The sequence below is a fragment of the Gossypium raimondii genome, chromosome 5 (genome assembly GCF_025698545.1).
Source record: "Gossypium raimondii isolate GPD5lz chromosome 5, ASM2569854v1, whole genome shotgun sequence".
NCBI lineage: Eukaryota > Viridiplantae > Streptophyta > Magnoliopsida > Malvales > Malvaceae > Gossypium > Gossypium raimondii.
The window spans coordinates 5,163,070-5,186,930 of NC_068569.1; the positions used below are offsets into that span (position 1 = coordinate 5,163,070).

At 32.0% G+C, this 23,861-nt stretch overlaps 2 protein-coding genes across 6 annotated transcripts; both read left to right on the forward strand.

Annotated features, from left to right (window-relative positions):
- The first annotated feature begins 9,025 nt into the window (after nt 1-9,025).
- On the forward strand, nt 9,026-13,012 carry LOC105769720 (protein FAR1-RELATED SEQUENCE 4). Of its 5 annotated transcripts, none has more exons than XM_052631363.1 (4): nt 9,026-9,337; nt 9,633-11,836; nt 11,945-12,001; nt 12,414-12,711. In XM_052631363.1, the coding sequence occupies exons 2-4, from the start codon at nt 9,785-9,787 to the stop codon at nt 12,453-12,455; spliced, it is 2,151 nt and encodes a 716-aa protein (XP_052487323.1). In that variant the 5' UTR covers nt 9,026-9,337; nt 9,633-9,784; the 3' UTR covers nt 12,456-12,711. The 5 variants fall into 5 exon arrangements, with proteins under 5 accessions (XP_052487323.1, XP_012445994.1, XP_012445993.1 ...); XM_012590540.2 differs by lacking the exon at nt 12,414-12,711 and adding an exon at nt 12,718-13,012 and having other exon boundaries at nt 9,027-9,359; XM_012590539.2 differs by lacking the exon at nt 12,414-12,711 and adding an exon at nt 12,718-13,012 and having other exon boundaries at nt 9,027-9,337.
- A 2,030-nt stretch (nt 13,013-15,042) lies between these two features.
- Nucleotides 15,043-16,463, forward strand: LOC105770195 (DNA damage-repair/toleration protein DRT100). Its single transcript, XM_012591281.2, has one exon. It carries the CDS (start codon nt 15,136-15,138, stop codon nt 16,228-16,230), a length of 1,095 nt encoding a protein of 364 aa, XP_012446735.1. The 5' UTR covers nt 15,043-15,135; the 3' UTR covers nt 16,231-16,463.
- The last annotated feature ends 7,398 nt before the right edge of the window (nt 16,464-23,861 follow it).

The window sequence follows — 23,861 nt, forward strand, 5'->3', positions numbered from 1 at the left end:
ATATGACATTCTTCTAGTGTGCTACGTGGCAAACATAAATTAAAAAATATAAAAATATAAATTATGTTTGTCACGTGGCGTTCTAAGAGGTTGCCATGTGGCACCACCAGATTGGCTAGAAATGATATGTCAGCACAAACTAATGGTGTTAGAATAGAGAGACCAACTTGGTTGACGGAATACAAGTTCATGAACCAATTAGGTCCAAAAACTTAAGACCAACTAAGTACAAATGGACAAATTGAGGGACTAGATTATATATTATCCAAAAAGTAAGCATTCAGGAAATTTCCTCTAAACAAATATTTTTAATGAAATTGCTGCTTTTTATCCTTAAAGAAAAGGGTTTAGGTAAGCATTGCATTTTTTAAAGTTAAAAAATATTATAAGTGGTCTGAAAGAGGGGACCATTAGGAGCCACGCGGCGATATACAGCTTAAAGAGAGGGACTAGCGATTATATTTTATGGACCCCATGTTTAATAAGCGGGTCCATATTTAAAAATGCGAAATGACAATATTGGCCCTTGTTTAATTATTTGATTAAAGGTAGGCTTGTGAAATAAATACCCCTTTGATTAAAGATTGTCTCTGTTTGTGCCTTGACTTGAGCTGCTTGCTTGCTTTATTTATTATTGTTTCTTGCGGAGTTCTTGGATGGCAATCCAGTAAGCAACAAATTTTCCAAACTTAAAATAAAAGGCAAGATAGGGATGACACTAGTTTTGGTTGCAATACAAAATTTAAAATATGCTATGCTGTACATCAGAACTTATATTTTTAATTAGATTTGATTAGATATGTTGATAATGTGTCATCTTTGTGACAGAACCCCCCCCCCCCCCCAAAATCAGACTTCAAAATTGAATTGAAGGTAGAATTATATGTGCTTAAATTGATGACTTCAACCATCTGTTTCACTGATATTTCTATACACCAACTTAAACCCACCCATTTCTATTTCTTCAAACAATGATAAGAAAAGAGAATAATGGGGAACCAACACACTTACTATGATTATATTTACTATTCTTTATATGCAAATAATAGCAATACTAGAATAAGACTTTAAAATCTCAAAAATATTTGATGTTGCTAAATTGAGAACAAATTTATTTGTAATCCATTGTCGGTAAAAGTGGTGGGTAGTAAATGCATTCAAAAGAGTACCGAATGATAGAAGGCCTACTCCTTTTGTGTAAGTAAAATCTCCATCTCCCTTCCAATTAAGGAACTTAGCCAAAGAAAAAGAAAATGGAACAATTCTAATAAAAAAACCCTCATAGTCAATTCAATGTTTAATTTAATGAATAAGCAAAGTCCAAAACAAGTTAACAGTGATTAATACATATTAAAATAGTCACTTTTATTTGTCTCATGTTACATTTTAACCACTTATGTTTGAAATGTTAAGTTTTAATCATTTACATTATCATCTTGTAACATTTTAGTCATTGAGTCGTTAATTACCGTTAATAGTAAGCTAATGTGGCACATTGAATCATTATTTCAAACGAAAATCTTAGGTTAAATTCTACAATAGGTCCCTATTTTTTTTTTCATTTTGGGCAATTTAAATTTTTTCTTTTATGTTCTTTTCTTTTTCTTTCTCCCTCTGCTTTCCTCCTCATTCATTTGTTTTAACGTAGTTTTTTATGTCATTATTTGTTAAAACTAGTTCACAAGCTTATCTCACTCCAAAAATTAAATTATTCAAAAGAATAAAAAGTATAAGGACTAGTTCAACAAATAGAAAACATAGAAAATTAACTTAAAACAAATGGATAATAGAGGAAAACAAATGGAGAAGTACAAAATAAAAAAATTAAAAGAACATAAAAGAAAAAAATTATTTAAAACGAAAAAATATGGGGACAATTAATGCAACTTATCTGTTATACTATTAACAAAGAATTAACAGTTCAATAACTAAAATGAAACCTAAGATAAACAAAAATAATTATTTTAATAGTTTATCCTACATATAATTATTATAAAAAAGAGGCTGATGTATATATAGAAAAGAATATAAGAAGGGGATATGTTATTCTAATCTCCTAAAGTGATTGTTAACTTAATCTTGCATTGTTTAATGTAATTGAAGTCACTAAATGACAATGCTGATAGAGTGGAGAGAAAAAGCACTTTTGAAATTGTAGATTTTCAGATCATGAAGCATTTTCAAAGGAGCATTGTCCCAAAAAGATGTGAAGACAATGACCTTTTCTTATTTTCTCATTAATCAAATACGTGCCATGTGACATTTTGGGCCCACCAATTCACATTAATTATTTTAATTTGATTTATGAATCAATTTCAAATGACTAAAACGATGTATTCTTTTTTCCCTTGATGTCATCACCGCCAAAACAAACGCCCCAATCACTTTTTATTTACATTCATGTAAATTTAGTATAATTTTGTAATATTATTTATAATATTATTTTATCAGTCTAATTTTTATTCATATAAATTATGCATGTCAAGTCTAGAATAAATTATTTTTTTAATATTTTTAGGAATAATGGCGTCTTTGGATAAGTGTTTATTTCTATTATGATGCGTTTAGATTAAATGTGAGTATTTGATCAAGTTGAGTCGAATCGAGTCAAAAAATTTCGAGTTAGTCGAATTGACGAATCTTACTTTAGCAACAGAAATCAATTTGAATTTTTTTAGAATCGAATCAAGTCAAGTTGAGTTGAGTTAACGAGTACTATTATTTATGCTCAATGTTACGTTTGCATGGACCGATTGTTTAACAAGTAGTTGAAGTACAAGACTATTTAACTACATAAACAATATAATGGTTTTGCATTTTAACTTAATGGATAAACACTTATCAAAACGATATAATTTTGACTTTTAACTTTAGAAAAAAAAAGCAATTATTTATCAAAATAACGTAGTTTTGTCTTTTCTTATTCGGATTTTCGGATAACTATAATTGTGCAAGTCATATTCGAGTTAAACTGAAAATTTTAATTTTTTATTCGAGTTTATCCGAATAATTTGATTAACTTGAATAACTCAAACTATTTAATTCAAATTTTAAATTTTTATAGAGTTTTTCAATATAATCAAATTTTGCTCACCCCTAATTTAGCTTTCTTTGCACCGTCCATCCAAAAGGGACTCTAAGTTGTATAAGGATGATATTAAAATATATAATTTTAGGCAACAGCAATAAAATATTACATCATCAACTTTTAATTCTTTTAATTTTTAGGCAGGTAATTTTTTAAAATTTTTAATTTTTAATCAAATTTCAGAATTTGTTAAAACTTCTAATGGTGGTTGTAATTTTTCAAAATTTGATTTTTACTAGTTTTTCTCAGAATTTTAATAGTTGATTTTAGTTTTTTTAATTTGTGTTTATGATTTTATTAGTTTCTTTTTTATAATTTAATTATTGATTTTAATATTTTTGTTTATGTTTTCTATGGCATATAATTTCAACATTCCCCAATTTTTTAATTGTTTTAATTAAAGTTAAATTAAATAAGAGATGACGTCGTATGTGATTGAGTATAAAATAATATATCTATATCTTTAAAATTGATGATGTGAGAGTATTTTATTAGTACCTAAAATTATATATATTTTAAGATCATCTTAATATAAAGTTTTTTATATGATATACAATATTTCATATTGATATAATAGAGATATTAAATCAATTCAAAAATTTATATGCATTACTAATACAACTATATTTTATAAATTCAACAATTGAATGGTCAAAACATTAATCATAGAAACATATAAAATCTTTTTAATATATATTTAAATTTAATTGTGTACTACGTCAACACATGTGATTGTAAATATAGTTTAGCAAATGTGCAGCATAAATTGTAAATATAGTTGAACATTCAAATGGTGGCATCTAAATTAGGTGATTTCATATTGACAATCATACTCTCTCACCCACCTTTTCCTAATTTCGTTTTTTAAATATAATACTTTATCACTTCATTTTCTCATTTCGATTAGTTCAAACTAAATAAAAATAATAATAGATTGCGGAATGCTTTCTCAATAGAAACACAACCAGACATGTGTCCATGTTTGGACAATTGGAAATGATGATTACATTTAGACTAGGGAGGCGTTTTACTTCTTTTCACTTCCTATACAGTATAGTATACATCAGATATCTCTCAATCATGGCGTGTTTTATTTATCTAATAAAAATTCTCAAGATTAGGAATCGCGTCTCCTGGTGGTAAAAAAACTTCAGTGGTAGAAAACACACGCTTTATGGGATAAAAGTAAATTAATGGGGCAAATTATACCTACCTGCCGACCATATCTAACACGACAGTGGGGACACGTGGGGAGGGGTATTTTCACTTTTTGCGCCGGTAAAGGTTAAAACTTTTGTTTGGGACAAACAAACCAAATCCCCCCAAAAGGTTGAGCTTGATAGAATACGACGTTACTTCATCATCTCTTTCACTTTAATTATGCTCTCCTTCCTTTATATCCTTAATCTGCAAGTATAGTTGCATTGCACTCTTCTTTTTTACTTCATTTATTTTTTTAATTTCATTGCAAATAAATTTTCGCCATCGTCAAGTACAAATCTAACAACCCATTCCATCGAAAATAACAATATCATGGGGCCAACTCTTACTTTTTCAAATGGCAAAAACATAGCCGAATTTATAATGTGAAATCAATGATATTTTTGCAGACTTTGATGAAATAATAATCCCTATGCTTATGATGTGATTCAACTTTTTTTATTTCTTATTATCTCTGCTCACATATCTAAACATCAAATTAAAACAGAATTCGGCTCCTGGATTTGAGGTGGAGGATCGTTCAACCACATCTTCATTTAATTGCATCAAACATCTTTATTTTATGATTTGGTCTCACCAAACTTTTAAAACCTCATCATTTCCAATTATTGATATCATATCAATCAAGTCCTTCAATTTTTAAAACTTTTAATTTAATTGTTAAATATTATGTGATGTAATTTTAAAAAATTTAAAAATAAATTAAAGGTAAAAACTAAAAATAAAGTAAAATCAAGAAGAGGAATTGAGCGATAAAGCTTCTACAAAATACTTTAAAAACCTCAAAATCAAGATTTTTATTATTTATTTTTTAAAAAAACTTTTATTTTAAATTATGTCATATAAGATTTAATATTCATTTAATGATTAAACTGATGATTTTAATACAATTTTGATAAATAAAAATATAATTAAATTATTTTGTAATAAAATGATGGTTATAATTTGGAGATGTATAATGCAAATAACTCTTTAATTAAATATATTTATCTACTATTTGTGCAGGAGTAAAAAAGTCGTACGCACAACACATTTTTGCTCATAAAATCACTATGGCCAGTCTAGTCTACCCATTGAATTAATTTTATATTTTTAGCGTAAGGGCATTATACACCCAAATTCAAGGACTGAATTAAGATTTTTAAATGAATCATAAATATATATTAATTATGATAATTAAGTTAAAATAATAAGCATAACTTTTAATTTAAAACGAAAATAAAATCGTTTAAGAACCATAAACTTATATATGTCTATATACAATATTAATGTTTATGAATACATGTGAATTTTAGAAAGCCCTATATTTAGGGGTATATTGCATTTCGACTCTCTAATAAAATTAATCATTATACATTTCAAACGTGTAAATTAACATTTCCTTTAAATTTTACTTGTTAAATGATAGCATGACATGTTAATTTAAATGGTTAATTACTAATTTAGTTCTGAACTATAGTTAAAATATCATTTTAATTTTTAATTTTTTCCTAACAATAATTCTAAAAAATTAAAAATCTTAAAATAAATATAAATAATTAAAATATATTACAAATATTAAAACATCAACTAGATAAAATATGTAATTAAATCATGGATGAGTTCGGTGATATTGTGCTCTGCTTTGCTCTCTTACTTGGGTGGTGGCTGATCACATGTGTTGGGGTTGTTGTTTGAGACCTTTGGAGGAGTTCCACTTGGGTGCTCTTGAATTGAAGGGCTGGTGCTGAAAGGAGGGGGTGTTACGTGGTTTGATAAGGTTTTTTCTTCTGATGGTGTTAATGATTTTACTATTTACAGCCGTGATGTGTTGTACTGTGGAAATATAATTTGGAGTTATTGGGTAGTTTCACAAATTTCGCATCAGTTTCAAAAAACAAGACAAAAGTCTTAATTACCGATGGAGTACGGACCATTGTTGACAATTCTTTTTGTTTTTTCTCTAAAACAAATACAGATAAATACAAGCTATACCACACACGTACTCATATTTGATGACATTGAAATGTATAAACCAGTCCTTGAAGAATGGAAATGCTCGGGGCATAGAAACTATCAATTATATATATAAATAACATTTAATACTCAGCAAAAATTTTGAATTTCGTTAGAAATTCACAAATCTTTTAAGAGTTTAATATAATATTAGAAAAGGAGATATAATTTTTAAATTGATTGTGAAATAAAAAATTATTAGTGTATCAAATATTAACTTATAAATAAATTAATTTTTTGAATAATTATTTTGTACACTGCCGTTTGAGTAAAAAATTTCGCAAGCAAGTATAGATTGTTGCCATTTACTTTTAGAATATAATAAAATATGGTTAATATTTGATAGACTAGTGGCATATATATATATATATATATTATTTTACAAGCATTAAAAAGATGTCATGTGTCTTTTTTTAAAATATTTTACTATACCTCTATGAGATACTTGTCGACCTTTTAACTCTGCTTATGGAGTCTAAAAACTTTGATAGTGCACTAAATATTTTCTTATATAATAATAACATAATGATTAAAAAAGACACTCAACATCATCTTAGACTCGCTTGTGGAGTTTTTTTTACTCTACTAACCGTGGACAGAATAATTTGTCAATAGAGTAAAGTCAAGAGGTTAACAAATATTCTATAAAAATATAAAAATAAATAAATATTAAAAAAAGGGACATGGTAATTTTTTAAAAATATTTATGAAATAAAAAGTAGTAATCTTTTTAAAATGTGAAATTGAGGTTTTTTAATTTTTATTTTCCTTGGTGTCTCGCCTTCATCCACATATCCTTTTCCCTTCCCTTTCCTTTTCTCGTTACCTTTTTTCATGAAAGAATAATGGCTTTCCTTCTTGCTTTCGGTGTTTGGAGCCCTGCCACCGTTCTGCTTCTTACAAAATATGCAGGGGAAAAGCATAATAAGAAGAAAAAGGAATTACTTCTTTCGAGCCAAATTGTAAATGATAAAAGATACAAGTATGCCCACTTGCGTAGTGGACATTCAATTGCGAAATTGTAAAAATAAATTATTATTTAAATTCCTCCTACTATATTTTTCCTTAGTAACTAGGTATTATTAGCATTGCATCTTATTATCTTTTTCGTAGATAAAAAGGGAAAAGAGCTACATCTAGAAAGAAATAAACTCCACCATCCATTTTTTACGTTAAATATTATTTTTGTCATGATTGCACTAAGTTTCGAGTTAACTGCTACTCCCGACTTCTTCAATTCTTTAAATTTTCTTTGATATTTATATTCATTTCACACTATCATAGTTTTTGTTTTATCCACTTTTATTTCTCTTAAAGCAACAATAGTGTTTGGTTTTTAGTGGCATATATATGGGATGTGTGAATGCCTTATTATGATGGATTTGCAAGATCTAATAGAAACAATTCTTAAAGAGTTTTACAATGATAGATCACAATGATGGTGTTCGTAAAGTTGAAATATGAGATGATGGTGCAAAGAATGATAGACCATATGAGATATTACCTTTTATGCATCTCTAATACGGTGGATTTCTTGGAGATCTTGCCAATAATTTTTTGATTTATTAGAATTCATCATCGGGATGGCAAAACTATAATGTAAATTTTAGTAATTTAATCAAGATAATGTGTTTTTTTTTTTGCTTGTTTTTTAATTCTTCAGGTTAAATTTGTCTTTCTTTTGAGTTTAAGATTTAGTGTTGGCATAGCGTTACTCCACGCAAGAGCCTTCATACTCATTCAAGTGATTTGGCAGCCTAAGATTATGGCATGGTTCCTACAATACTCCCACCGATTCGAATAGTAAGGTGTGTAGATTCGACATGCACGATTTCGATTTTCCATGTGACGCTGCCGGTATGTAGTCTTGTTGTTCAATTCTCTTCTCTCAGCTTGATGCGAGACAAGAGGATGTGTTGTTATCCTTTTTGTATTAATTCTTGTTTCATTTCGTTCGAATGCTAAAGCACTGTTTACATTTTATTTTACAAATATGAAATCTGATCCACTTTTACAATACAGTGGCAAATTTGCGCAAAAAAAAAAATGTCAACATCAATTAACAAAAGTAAAATGTTTGATTAAGAATCATTGTGGAGTAAATAAATAAATATGATCACAATGTATTAATAATAATATCTGTTATAGTTCAATGATCATCACTATTATCAATATTATTTAAAAGAATCATTTTACATTAAATTCGTAAAAAACAAAGAAGAAGAAGAAAGACTTGTTGAAACTGGGTCTGAATTTGATTAGACCATTTTTGTCCAAAAGTGAAAATGAAATGAAAATTATGGGCCGATGTGGACTCTAAAGTCGAAACCCCTTGGTTAAGATGTAACCCAATAAGACCCAGTTGATGATGATCTCTTTTTATATTTTTATTAGAAAATGAGACTTTTAGTAAAATTCACATAAATTTAGATTTACAAAATATAATCTGCAACTGTAAACCTTTAAAAAAGAAAATGAGAGAATTGAATTGATATTGACATTGACATTGTGTTATTAGTATACGCGTTTATTCTCTTATTTAAAAATTGAGATGAGGATGATAATTTTAAATATTATGTGAGCTTACTTTCACAATTTAATTAAATTTTAAAAAATGAAAGGTAAATTTTTTTATTTAAAAAATAGAAAAAAACCCAACATTATATGTAAAAAGCTGTGTGACAGCAATAGAAATTATACAAAGAAAATAACATTATTAAATTAAAAAAAAATTTGCAAACAATGGGATGGGGTCTAAAGGAGACCCATTTTCTGAGTCCTCCCCAAATTCCGAATTTCAGACTTTGATCGCGATAATACCTTGTTTCTCCATTAAAGGTCTCTCAATCAGCTATCTCGCCTTCTGCCTTGTTCACTTCGCCCATTTCCTCTCCACTCATTCGTGTCCTCTAAATCTTATATCCCAATCAGACCCGAGGCTACCACCACTATTCCAACACCTTCCTTTGCCTTTAACCCACCCTTACTCCCACTCCTCTACTTTGCCCCTGTCTTCAATAGCCCAACTTTAGGGTATGTTGTTATTTTTTTTTTGGTTAGTTCGCCTCTCCATATTCTTTTTAAGTGTTTTTAATTTTCTGTCGAATTTAGGTACAAATATATCATTAGTGATATTGATTTTGGTAGGCGGATGGAACTCTTTGTTCTAGTTTCAGGCATATCTGTTAAGACTTAAACTTGAATTGGTTGAATACAGTATAGTCTGCTCTATGGCTTATCTTTATTGTTTGAGATATTGCTGTCTTTTGTTATTTAGTATTTTATATGATTCTGTATTGACTCGGCATGAATTACATCCGCATTTTAGGTGCTATCCCTTTGAAATCATTCAGTCCAAGGTTTCTATTGTCACCGCTGTGGGTTATCTTTACAATGTTTTATGGTAAACTAAGTTTAAGGGAACACTAGAGATAAAATCATAGTGTATGTGGAGTGGATCTGAATTTTCTTCTTAAGACGATGGATTCTAGCATTGGCACCAGTGATATGATTTTAGCATCACACCGGGAATTGGAATTTGAATCACATGAAGCTGCTTATTCATACTACAAAGATTACGCCAAGTCTGTGGGCTTTGGTACTGCTAAATTGAGCAGTCGACGGTCCAGGGTGTCCAAGGAATTTATAGATGCTAAATTTACATGCATAAGATATGGAAATAAGCAACAGTCTGATGATGCCATTAATCCTCGGCCTTCTCCAAAAATTGGTTGTAAAGCAAGCATGCATGTGAAGAGAAGGCAGGATGGAAAGTGGTATGTTTATAGTTTCATAAAGGAGCATAATCACGAACTTTTGCCTGCCCAAGCACATTTTTTCCGAAGCCACAGAAATGTTGATCCACTTAAGACTGATGTTGGAAGGAAGCGGAAGAGTCTGGCTTCAGTTTCTAAACTATTTAGTGCGTATCAAAATATTGACTTTCTGGAAGGTTATATGAGAAACCAGCATGATAAAGGACGGAGTTTGGTTTTAGAAGAGGGAGATGCTCAAGTACTTCTTGAACTTTTAATGCATATGCAGGAAGAAAACCCAAAGTTTTTCTATGCAGTTGATTTGAATGAAGAGCATCGATTGAGAAATGTATTCTGGGTTGATGCCAAAGGCATGGAAGATTTCAGTAACTTTGGTGATGTTGTGTCTTTTGACACTACATATTTCACGAACAAGTATAAAATACCTTTGGTACTCTTTATTGGAGTCAACCATCATATTCAACCCACATTACTTGGTTGTGCTTTGATTGCAGATGAAACAGTTTATACTTTTCTTTGGCTGATGCAAACATGGTTTATAGCAATGGGGGAACGGGCTCCGCAAGTGATGCTCACTGATCAGAACAATGCCATAAAAGCAGCTGTGGCTGCTGTGTTTCCTACTACACGCCATTGTTTCTGTTTATGGCATGTGTTGGAAAAACTTCCCAGGCATCTTGAATATCTAAGCTTGTGGCATGATAGTCTAATGCTAAAACTTGATAAATGTATTTATCGGTCTTGGACTGAGGATCAATTTGAAAAAAGGTGGTGGAAGATGGTTGACAAGTTTCATCTTAGAGAGATGCAGTGGGTTCTGTCTTTGTACGAAGATCGCAAACGGTGGGTTCCTGTCTTTATGAGGGATATATCTTTTGCTGGATTATCTACCGCTTTACGCTCTGACAGTTTGAGTTCTTCATTTGACAAATATGTGCATGGAGAAACATCGTTGAGGGAATTTATAGAGCATTATAGAGTAATCCTTGAGGACAGGTATGAAGAGGAAGCCAAAGCTGATTTTAATGCATGGCATGAAACTCCTGAGCTGAAGTCTCCATCACCTTTTGAAAAACAAATATCACTTGTATATACACATGAAGTTTTCAAGAAATTCCAAGTTGAAGTTTTGGGAGCTGCTGCTTGTCATCTTAAGAAGGAAAATGAAGACCAGGTGCCTGCAACATATAGTGTTAAGGACTTTGAAGATAATCAAAATTATATGGTTGAATGGAATGAAGCTAAATCAGACATATATTGCTCATGCCGCTCTTTTGAATACAAGGGCTACCTTTGTAGACATGCTATTGTTGTGCTTCAAATGTCTGGTGTGTTCAACATCCCATCAAAATATATTTTGCAGCGGTGGACTAACGCTGCCTTGAGTAGACTGCCAATCAGTCAGAAATTGGATGAGGTCCAATCTAAGGTCCGTCGTTACAATGATTTGTGTAGACGTGCCATAATATTAAGCGAAGAAGGTTCACTTTCTCAAGAGAGCTATAATCTTGCTCTATCTGCCATAAAAGAAGCTCTGAAGCAGTGTGCAAGTGTCAACAATTCGGTTGAGAATGAGTACAGACCTAATACCTCAATGATTCGTGCTGATTCTGGTGTTGAAAGAGTCAGCCAATGTGTAAATAATCAAGAAAAAGCCGCAGACCCTAGAATGACAAATACGACCAAGACTTGTCAAAGTGTTGAGACTGCATTGGAGAGGCAAATTAATGAGAATAATGCAACTAGAAAAGGAAAGGTCAGTAACCAGTCTGTTTATATCTATGATTGCATTTTAGAACATTTTTGATTTATGAAGGGAAAGGAAAGGAAAAGGTAAATAACCAAAAATTGCTTCTGTAATCAGCAGGTATCTCTTGCGGGAGCTGTCAATGTTGGATCACAAGATGGCTTTCACCAAATGGTTTGTTGTACTTTCATCCATTCCCCCCTCTCTCTTCTCAATGGTGATAATATGGTTTTATTTTCTTGTATTCTGATGTCACGAAATGCTTCTACATGTGTTACTGAAGATTTCAAGCTGATATTTTTGACATTTTCCGGAAATTATTTGTAATGCACTTAGTAGTCAGTTCTCATGATTTTATTGCCTTAGAATAGTGTAATATCTGAAGCATAACATATGCAAGAAATTGTGTTTAATTGGGTACATAATATCCTAATATAAGATCAGATAAGAACTTGGATCAGCATTGGATTCTTTGGGTGAGTTTAGTCCTTAATTTTCAATGAGAACTTGTACAGATGAATCTGATTCATGCTGCCTGCTGATGGCTTTTTGTGGTGCTTGTGGTTGATATAGATTTGTCTTGCAGATTGTTGGACTGGAAACATACCAAGTGGGATTTGAACAATAACCGTTACTAGTTTTACTCAGGCTGAGTTCTATGATTTCTTATATATTTATTTTCATTAGATATTTTCAGACTTGTTTGTCACCCAACTTAATATAAGGTCGTTAGCATGTGTTGTTTTCATTTGCTTTTACGAAATCAGAGTGCAGGGATGGGTCATACTAGGCACAATATACAATTAAGAGCACTTTTTTGTACCCGTAAAAAATGTAATTGTTAGCTGCATGCAGTTTTGTAACCTTAATCTTTGTATTGCTTGTTGCAGGAGATGTCAGACATGAGGCCTACGCATTTGCATAATGTGATGCCACCAACACAATTGCATAATATGGTGCCAACTATGTTTACAAATGTTGCATCAACACATTTTCAAAACGTGGCTGCTACACATTTGCACGACAACCGACTCCATCGGTAACTTTTGCTTTTTACCTTCAATTTGTAAAGATCATGTAAAGCTACTTTAGGGTGTCAGGAAGAGCAGTTTGTGATTTTGGCAATTGCCTTGACTTCACCGTTACAGCTGACGAAATTCTAATGTTTGCCTCTGCTTTTACACATGTATGTTAGCTTTGCTAATTAGATTCCTGCTTGCCTCTAATATATTATTAACATGGTTTGTGATGGTCAAGTGTTGCGTTAAGCCGATTGCATACAGATTTTTGTCAAGAGAAAAAAATTGACTGTGTTTTGGAGAATTGCCTGCCACAGAGGCTTATATATAATATTATGTTCGACATTGGTGACTGACATCAGATTAGTGCAGTGCTGCCTCTGTTATCGAGACTTGGGATGAGTGATATATTTTAGCTTTTCTTAGTTATTTCATATATATTTGGAAGATCGTATATTCATACTTTCAAATCAATCTATCAATGAAAAAGTATTGGGAGTGTTAATTTTTGTTCTTGCAATCTATTTCATTGAGTGCAGGCCAGTTTTATGGGCCGAGGATTTCTAGCTTGCCATGCTCGGTTAGTAAATTTGGGCACGGATCCGCTTGATAATAATAATTGTACAGACTTCAAGTCTATGGAAATAAGATATATTAAAATTTGGATAAATTATTTAGTAAATATTGGCTTGTTGAAATAAATAATGTTATAACATGTGTACTTAGGAGATAGATCTAATTTTGTCTATGTGGTGTATTTTATATTACTATTGTACTAAGCGTTCTTTTTTTAAATAATATCATTATAAGTTCGGATCATATTTGTTCTTTTTCAAGATAATACCTTAAACTATCTATAAATAGGAAGATAATGTATTTTAGTGTATTTGAATTAAAATATTCATGCCAAACATATTATTTTAACTAGTGTTATATTTAGTAATTGTCTGCCACGGTCCCATCAAACTCAACCATTTGGCTTGAAGATATATATAAGCTTTTGGGAGATTGAAAATCTACTGTAAGTCACGTGAATGGAACATGGGTTGTTTCTAACTTTGATATGTTCCATGATTCGGATGGCCCGCAGTCCTCTTAGGGCATCGGAATGATTGAGTGGTTAAAGCGTCCAGATCCATGGAAGATCCCAATTTTTGTATGAAGTGGAGTGTATTGATTTGCTTGTTTCGCCTACCTAAAGGACGTAAGCAAGCAGTGATCCCCTGTGGAGCAGACAAAGATGGAGGTGGTTGTGCATGGCTATGGGACTGGCAAATCCAGTAAACACATCGACGTTTACTACACTAGATAGTGACTTGGTCATATCTTAGCTGCCATTGCCACATATATGTGCGTACGGCTCAACCACTTGTGTAAATTATTATCATCAAAATAGTTAGCAATGGAAAACTGCATCTTTGAAGCCTAAATTCTTCAAACATTCATGCATTCGTAAATGAAAACAGACTTTGATTGGATGTAACCCTGGCCCTACAAATTTATTGCCCTAGGAAAGGATTTCTACTGTATCGAATACATGTGCTTGCAGAATAAAGATAAATTAAAAGAAAGAAAAAAGTAGCTAGGAACCTAATCAGTATAAAAAATCGTATGGGTATGAAGAAGCCACGTTGCTCAGCCACCATATGCTTTGATTTATTGTTCACACTCTACTCTCCACCTCAATAATATCCTATCCCTACTCCCCCAAAAGCTTTTCTCTTCCCCTGTCTCCGTAAGGGTAGTCATACGATGCTTATCCCTTTATTAAGAAAATGATTTAAGGTAATGAAAATGGCTTTATTATTAAGAGGATAATTTAATTCATATACTATCAAAAGGAACTAAATAAAGATAAAACTAGAAAAGAGTTAATATTTACTATTTAAAAAATATAACTTATTATTTGAGGGAATTAATACTTTTAAAAAATTAATTTTTTTATCTGAAAGAAAAATTTTAAATATTAATTTTATTATAATTTAAACTTATTTGAATTTTTTAATAATAAAAAATAATAATATTATGTAGTACCAAATACAATAAAGAAAATATTTGGGTTAATTAGGGTGAAAGAGTATGTAGATTGAAGGATTGTATCATCCCTTCATAAGCTATCGTGCCGCAGTTACAGCGAACGTTCCAAGCAAACTACCATAATGGACGTTAGGGGCAAATTCGTAACACGAACTCCTCATCATTCCCGTTTATAAATAAACAACGTAAAACCATGCTCACTTCCCAACCTAGTTTAAACCATCAGACAAAAACATCATCCCTTTCGTAATAATGAAGACAGTCTTCACTATTTTCTCGGTACTTGTATTCACCGTAATCTCCCCCGCCAACGGCTGCCCTCCGTCGGACCGCGCTGCGCTGCTAGCATTCAAAGCAGCTCTCCACGAGCCTTACTTGGGCATCTTCAACTCATGGACGGGCACCGACTGCTGCCACAACTGGTACGGCGTTAGCTGCGACCCACAGTCACATCGAGTCGCCGACATTAATCTCCGTGGTGAGTCCGAAGATCCCATCTTTGAGCGAGCTCACCGGACCGGTTTTATGACTGGTTTTATCTCTCCCGAAATATGCAAGCTAACTCGCCTCTCTAGTCTTACTATCGCTGATTGGAAAGGGATTACGGGCGAGATTCCTAAATGCATTACCAGTCTACCATTTCTTCGCATCCTTGATTTGATCGGTAACAAGCTTTCCGGAGAAATTCCTGCTGATATCGGCAGGTTGAAGCGTCTCACAGTTTTAAACGTTGCCGACAACCAATTATCGGGGAGAATCCCATCTTCATTTACCAGTTTATCAAACTTGATGCATTTAGATTTGAGGAACAATAAAATCTCGGGTCCAATTCCCGGCAAAGCCGGGGATCTCAGTATGTTGAGCCGTGCTTTGTTGAGCGGCAACATGATTAGCGGACCGATCCCGGTGTCGATATGCCGAATATATCGTCTTGCTGATTTGGACCTCTCGATGAACAAAATGTCGGGGGTGATTCCTCCTTGTCTTGGGAAAATGGCGGTCCTGGCGACGTTGAATTTGGATTGCAACATGTTAATGGGTACGATACCGACAACCCTTTTAACTTCCGCCATCGGCAACCTCAACTTGAGCCGAAACGCTTTGGAAGGTAACATTCCGGATGTTTTCGGGCTGACATCTTACTTCACGGTGATCGATTTGTCGCATAACAAGTTAAGGGGTCCGATCCCGAGAAGTTTGTCGGCGGCATCTTACATCGGGCACCTTGATTTGAGTTACAACCACCTATGCGGGCGGATTCCGGCGGGAGCACCGTTCGATCATCTGGAAGCATCCTCTTTCATGTACAACGACTGTCTTTGTGGTAAACCGCTTAGAGCTTGTTGATGACATGGTTAATAAATTTTTATCTATTGTATTATTGTAATGTTAATGTAAACCCTACTTAAACAGAAATTATAAAATATTTTATTGACTCATCATGCAGGTGAGACAGATTTGTTTTAAGATTTGAGGTTTGAGTATTTAATGATTGTTTTCTGCGTTTCCCAACACGGGATGGATGGCGACATAATTTATGCCCTGTTTTGGTATTGAATAAAAATGATTTTATTGGTTTTTTTCCTGGCCTTGCCATTTACTAAGCAATATATTTCTTTATTCTTGATATTCAACAATAAATCATAGGACGGGCTGTGTCTGACTCCTACATCGTTAAACCCTAAACTCTCAGTTTAGTATTAAAAATAGACTTTGGTCTTTTGAACTTTGAAGATGATCAACCCTTTTAAAGTTCTAAATTAACAACCATATACAAATATTAATCTCTTTAAATTTTTATAATTCTCTATGAGCAGAAATATAATTATATAATATTGATTATAGTTGTAATTAATGAAATTTATATATGCATTATAATAGGAAAAAGGTGGATTGACATCAAATCTACTACAAGATGTATGGGGCAAATTAGAAAGGAATTAGATTGACATAAAAATCTCCTTTTTTTTCTTCACGTTTTATCCCATCCTTTTTACTCTCTTTCCCCATAATCATGTTTTTTTTTCATTTTACAAGTTTTTCTTTTCATTTTAAGGAGGGAAAGACAGGTGAAGATGGAAAATGGAAAAAAATCAAAATTATTGCAGAACCCATATTTAATGGAAAAGAAAAATAAAAAAGAATGAAAAATAATAATTTTATTTAATTTTAATATGTATTTGTATTTTATGTAAATGATGACATAAATAAACAAAAATAAACACATGACAAATTTTATTGATTGAAGTGGAATTTTAACGGAAATAATAGTAAAAGCTCGTAATGGTTACGAAATTATAATTTAGAGATCTAATTCAATCTTTAAGTATCTAATTAAAAAATTCTAATATGAGAATGTTTATTGAGAATTAAGAAAAAATTATAAAAAAAAATGGTGATCATTAGTGATCAATTAAACAGGGAATGGGTGTTTTAATATGTATGTAAAGAAAGGAAGACATTACACGTGAACGGAGATATATGATAACGACTCAACCCAGCTGCTCATTTAAGGTCAAGTGGGTGCTCATTTATGCTAAAAACATCGAATGCTTGGATTCCTAATTTGATAATTCATTGGAATCAAGCTTGGTTTGTGACTCTTTAATGCTATAATCTCTTTGTTTTTATGTGTCCACAAACATCTTTTCTCATGCTGCCAACCAATTCAAAAGACTAATTGCAAAGCTAATTGATGATTCGGTGAAGAAAGTAAATTTAGAGGTCAAGCAATACCCACATGCAATACTCGTTCTTCTGTCGGTGAGGATATGGAGTGTGCCAATTTCTGGCGAGCTTTTTTAAATAGAGATGAGTTATCTATGTGGGATTAGAATAATAACATCTTTTTCCTGTCCAGAATACTTCTTTGGAAATAAACAAAAGGAACCCTAACCAAAATATATAATATAAGAGCATGTCTTAGTAAATATTTTAATTTTGGTCTCACCCCTTTTCCTATTGATTTTTTTTTCTGTCTAATTTTTTTATAGAATTTGATGTTTGAATTTGACAATTTTTTTTTACTATTTTGGTATTATAACTTTCTTTTGTCCGATTAGATACTTAAATTTATTAAGTAGTATAAAAATTACCCCCAAAATATTAACGGTGTTAGTTTTTATGATGAGACAAAAATAACTAATGTATGACTAGCATGCGGCAGATGACATGAAATTTAATGGTAACAATGATTACATTTATTTAGAGTTTCATTTGCTTTGCTAAATAAAATGCTCAAAAAAAATTCATTAGTGTTGAAATGACTTTGATTGCTAATGGTAGGAATGATTCAAGAAGGACTGCGTGTTTAAAGTACGACCTTGTCTTCACAAACCTTTGAATTCAACAAAATATCATCAGTATCAGAGGAAATTTGTGTTTAAAAAATGTGCTTTGAGATATTCTTTATGAATAAATATTAAAGAAGAAAACATGAATTTTAAAATTCAAAATTTAAAAAATAAATTACATTAAATTAAAATTTTAAAAATAATTGAGCATTTAAAATACAAAAGAAAATGTCATCTACCACATGTTGGTCATACAACTATTGTTTTTCTACCTCATAAAAAAATAACACTTTAGCATGTTGGAGTGATTTATATAATGTTAGACAATTTTAAATAATAAATTAAGAAAAAGTGTTAAGTTCAAGTAACAAATTAGAATAAAAAAAATTAAAGTACCAAATTTAAAAAAAAAATCAAATTTAAGTACTAAATATGAACTCATACCTCTATGGTTGTTGCAGTAGTAGCAATGACTGAGCTAATGCTCAATTCACAACAAATTATGTTTGATGAACACATCAAAGAGCACAAAAAAGGAACTGAAGATACATTTGCTCAATATGAAATTACGTGTGAATTTTTATATACCAACATTTTTATTTAACAATATTTTACTTAATTTATTTTTGCTTTGATTGAATGAGTAGAAGAGGGTGATTGAAAACAAATTTATCATTATCGTTATTATTTAAGTATATTTGAAGTTGAGGGGACATTTGCATAATTATTGGAGATAATACAAGAGATAAGTTCAAAATTTCTTTAGTGAATTACAGGAGGAAGACAAAGCCGTGTTTCAAGTTGATTTAAATGTCGCATTGGAGAGATCTTGGATTAGCATATAAAAATTGTGAGGAGTTTTAGAGTGTCTCCTTTCACTGCTTTGTTAAGGTTTTTTGTTGTGTATTTTTGTAAGAATTATTTAGAGAGTATTATGATATTTATATGAGGTTATTTCGGGGAGTGATTGTAACCATTGAGTTCATTATTAAGGTTTCAATTATCTATTATGTAAGATTAGATTGAACTTAAACTAACAAGTGATTTAAACACTTATTGAACAAAATCATTCATTGAGTAAAATTTATTGATCCGAATTGGTTGATTTCTCTTATTACTTTGCTCCTGTATTATTAACTTATGTTGGCCCAAATTGAAACCAAAATGCTTCTCAGTATCTACTGCTAAAGTTGGTCCAAAGTTTAATTTTTATTTCAAGAGTTAATAATAACGCATTTCAAATGTGCAATAAATGAAATATATACATGTTCAACATTAGCGAGCAAAGAACATTGTCCAAAACTTGATGGACTGCCTCACTGTTGAATAATTGGATCTCTTGTGGGAGCCCAATGGTAATATTTTTGCATGTTTCATAGCCTGACCCAAAGTGTAACATAATCACTCCCACCACTACAGTGTCTGCCTGCCCCACCGTCGGCGCTGTAAACCACTCAAAAACATCAACTCCATGTCTATAAAAACAAAATTAGTGTAATATAAAATCAAAGGTATTCAAGTTAATTAATAAAAAAAAACCATGGACTCATTATAATTATACGATTATTTTTTAATGATGTATCATCATTAAAAATGACGGGAACTGAGAATATACCGGTACCAGCCCACCTATTGGCTGCTAGTCTTTTGTAATGAGTGGCCATACAGGTGACAGTTGTGTCTTTAATTACCCTGTTTGTGTAAACTTTTCTTCCCCGTATTACCAAAAAGAAAAACTAGATATAAAAGCTTGTAAATTTGTTATCATGGTCGTCAAATGGATTATATTTTGGTAAGTAATTTGATACCTTTAAAACGAAGATGGTACCCTGAATGAAGTATTTAATGAGGTTGAAAAGGAAAATATTCAAGTCAACTCCATGGTCCCTTGGCTCCTTATTTTTAACATTTAAAGGAGCTTTGGTGCCTTTAAAACCGACCAGATCCCTCCCTTTTAAACATTTGAAAAAGAGAAGTAATCTCATTACCTTTTTCTGCTAAATGGTCTAAAGATGTAATTAACAAAGGCAGCCATTGAAAGGTAAGAACTTTAAAATGTTGGTTTGAACATGAACGTTAAATAAAATAATCCAAAAGGCCGGCTAGGCATTGGACAACTCGTATCCCTTTTTTACCCAAAGACCAAATGAAAGCATGGCAATGAGAGGAATTTGACTTGACCAATTCAAAGCAACAAGACTATGACAATATGATGCATTCTCGACAATTACTTCATCTAGAGGAATATATTTACCAATGCTGGGTCTTTGGTAAAAACAAAACAACCAACATCCATTCTCTCTTCTTACACTCAAAAAGTTTTTATTTTGCTATATATATAAGTTATTTGGATTGCAATGTAATATATATTTTAATTACTACAACCTGTTTTGCAGCTTTGGTTCGAGGCGGAAATTGTCATTTTTTGAAGGGAGTCACCGGCCATATTCTCACCCCTTTGAATTCGAATGTGATTGAAGCATTTGTCATCTGAGAAGCTCTGTCGTGATTGTCAAAGTCGGATTACTAGGAACTACTAGTTAATGATTTACTTTGGGATAAGGTTTTTAGTTTAATTTTACATGATTATTCTCAATTGAAATCATAATTATGTTGTATTAAATTTGACGGGATGCTAATAAGGTCACTCGGCAACTGACTAGGGTGATCTCCTTTCATGCAAACCATCACATATTTGATATTCCCCTTGCTAGTTTATCTACAAATATTTCTTCTTTAACGCCAATGAAATAAAAACATTTAAGATTGGATGTCAAACTTAAACCTCTTTTTTTTTTCTTTTTCTTTTTTTGCCTTGTATTTACTTTAGGGTTTTCATGCAGTGTTATCCTGCTTTCAAAATTAAAAAAATATATTTCTTTGTAAAATTCATAAATTCCTTAAGAATTTCAATTTTTTAATAAAAAGCATACAACAAATATTTAACTTAAAAAACAATTATAAATGTATTATCACTCAGTTTATAGTATTTTCAAAATTTAAATTCAAGAAACAAACGTTAATAATCTCGTAAATTTGACCTTAATTATTATGTGCGGGAATAATAAGAGAAATTTTGTTTAGGCATTTAAAATTATTTTTGGCCCTACTCTACAAATCTCTGTGTAGTAGGCTTAGGGCATTATATTGATGATGATTTTATTTAATCCAATTCTTTGTATTATAATAAGTGAAGTTGCATCGAGATTGTTGTCGATAAATGTTGAAGAGCATGCATGGGATAATGAGACAAAATCCCATGCACTCAGCTGTCAGCATAGCACGTGTCCACACCTTTCGGTTTTGGTGGGCCGATCCTGTGTGCTTCAAATATGCCAATTAAAATGAACTATTATTATATTTTTTTTAATGTCAATAATTCAGCTTATTTCATTTTTTTTTTGCTAGAGTTGTGTGACTTAAATTTTAAGAGATTACTTACAAGTTATGTTAAACAAAATATATCTTCTTTCTAGAAGATTTAATATTTATGAGTATAATATATTTAGCATTTATTAACATAATATATTTGACTTTGACTAGAATTATGTTTTTTCAATGTATAAATAGATAAAGTTGAAACTCCTCTTGTAATCATTCGAATTCGATATAGAGAATTTTATTTTTCTCTGCCCATGGTTTTCTCTCAAAAGGGTTTCCACGTAAAAATCTGTGTGTTCTTTATTTTTATCTCTTTTCTTTATGATATATTATCATTACCGACGTTTTATTTTTACAAAATGGTATCAGAAGCTTCCGGGTTGTTCATCTCGATCACGGTAATGTCATATTTGAAGTATGAAATTTCGTTGTTGGATCGCAACACCAGATTTGCATTGTGCCAACTTAATATGCAAGCAGTTCTTACACAGATAGATCTAGAGGATGCCTTGCTAGGGATAGATAATATGCCTTCGACATTAACAGATGAAGAGAAGAAGCGTAAAGATCGAAAGGCGTTAACACAATTACATCTGCATTTGCCTAACGAAATTTTGTAGGATGTGATGAAGCAGAACACCGCCGCTGCATTATGGAAGAGGCTGGAACAAATATGTATGTCAAAAACTCTAACCAGCAAGTTGCATATGAAGCAGCATCTTTATACTCATCGTTTGGAGGAAGGAGCGTCTGTGCACGAACACTTAAAAGTGTTTAAAGAAATTCTCTCTCATAATTGATGAGGTCTATGATTCTTAGACCTCATATGATAAGATGAAACATCTTGTGGTTAAACTCGACTTTAAGGGAGAGGGTCTCATTATTCGTGAGACACGAGATCGAAATACTGATGATGATTGTGGAAGGACACAAGAATGGAATCCTCACGGTAAATCTAAGGGTAGATCAAAGTCTTCAAACAGAGGTAAACCTTGTAACTTCTACAAGAAGAAAACGCACATTAAATCTGAGTGCTATAAGCTACAGAACAATATCAAAAGGGAGGCTGTGAATCAAAAGGGAAAACAACCAGAAAATTTCGGTGAAGCTGATGTTATAGAAGACTACAGCAATGGTGAACTTCTAATCGCTTCTGTCAATAATTCTAAAGTGAGCGAGAAATGGATCATTGATTCATGCTGCACCTTCCACATGAGTCTCACTTGGAATTGGTTTACAACTTATGAAACGGTGTCTGAAGGTGTTGTTTTGATGGGAAATAATGCTTCGTGTAAAATTACAGGTGTTGGAACAATTAAAGTTAAGATGTTTGACGGAGTTGTCAAAACACTTGGTGACATGCGACATGTTTCAGAATTGAAGAGAAATTGAATTTCGTTGAGTACTCTTGATTCAAAAGGGTACAAATACACAGCTGAAAGTGGGGTTTTGAATATTTCCAAAGGTTCCCTCGTTGTGATGAAAGGGTAGAGAAAGACTGCCAAGTTATATGTTTTGCAGGGTTCTACTGTTACTGGTGATGCAGCTGTCGCTACTCTTCCTTGTCAGATGATGATATTACTAAAGTTTAGCATATGTGCCTAGGGCATATGAGTGAGAATGGCATGGCAGAATTGAGCAAAAGTGGGCTTTTTGATGGGCAAGAAATTTTCAAACTGAAGTTCTGTGAGCACTGCGTTTTTGTGAAGCAAAAGAGAGTTCGATTCACTAGAGGAATCCATAACATAAAGGGAACGTTGGAGTATATTCATTCTGATCTATGGGGGCAATCCAGAGTGCCTTTGAAAGGTAGAGCTAATTATATGCTAACTTTTATTAATGACTTTTTTAAAAAAGTTTGGGCATTCTTCCTGAAGCAGAAAAGCGATGTGTCTTCCGCACTTGAGTCTTGGAAAACTATTATTGAAAAACAGACGAGAAAATAAATAAAATACCTCCGCACTTACAATGGCTTAGAGTTCTGTTCTAATAAGTTTAATAAATTGTGTAAGTCAGAACGGATCGTGAGACACTTAATAGTTCATCATACTCCACAGCAAAATAGTGTTACAGAACGAATGAACAGAACGATCATGGAGAAGATTCGATGTATGTTGTCAAATGCCAACTTACCAAAGTCGTTTTGGGCCGAAGTAGCCTCTACTGCATGTTTTTTTATCAACCGATCTTCATTCATTGCCTTTGAGAAAAAGACTCCACAAGAGGTATGGTCCGGTAATCCTGTTAACTATTCTGATTTAAATATCTTTGGGTGTCATGCGTATACTCATGTTGATAATGAAA

Excerpts from the sequence above, each read along its gene's own strand:
- LOC105769720 (XM_012590540.2), top strand. The coding sequence starts at position 9,785 with ATGGATTCTAGCATTGGCACCAGTGATATGATTTTAGCATCACACCGG. Across the intron at positions 11,837-11,944 it reads ATGCAACTAGAAAAGGAAAG|CAGGTATCTCTTGCGGGAGC; the intron begins GTCAGTAACCAG and ends TTCTGTAATCAG. Across the intron at positions 12,002-12,717 it reads AAGATGGCTTTCACCAAATG|GAGATGTCAGACATGAGGCC; the intron begins GTTTGTTGTACT and ends TGCTTGTTGCAG.
- LOC105770195 (XM_012591281.2), top strand. The coding sequence starts at position 15,136 with ATGAAGACAGTCTTCACTATTTTCTCGGTACTTGTATTCACCGTAATC.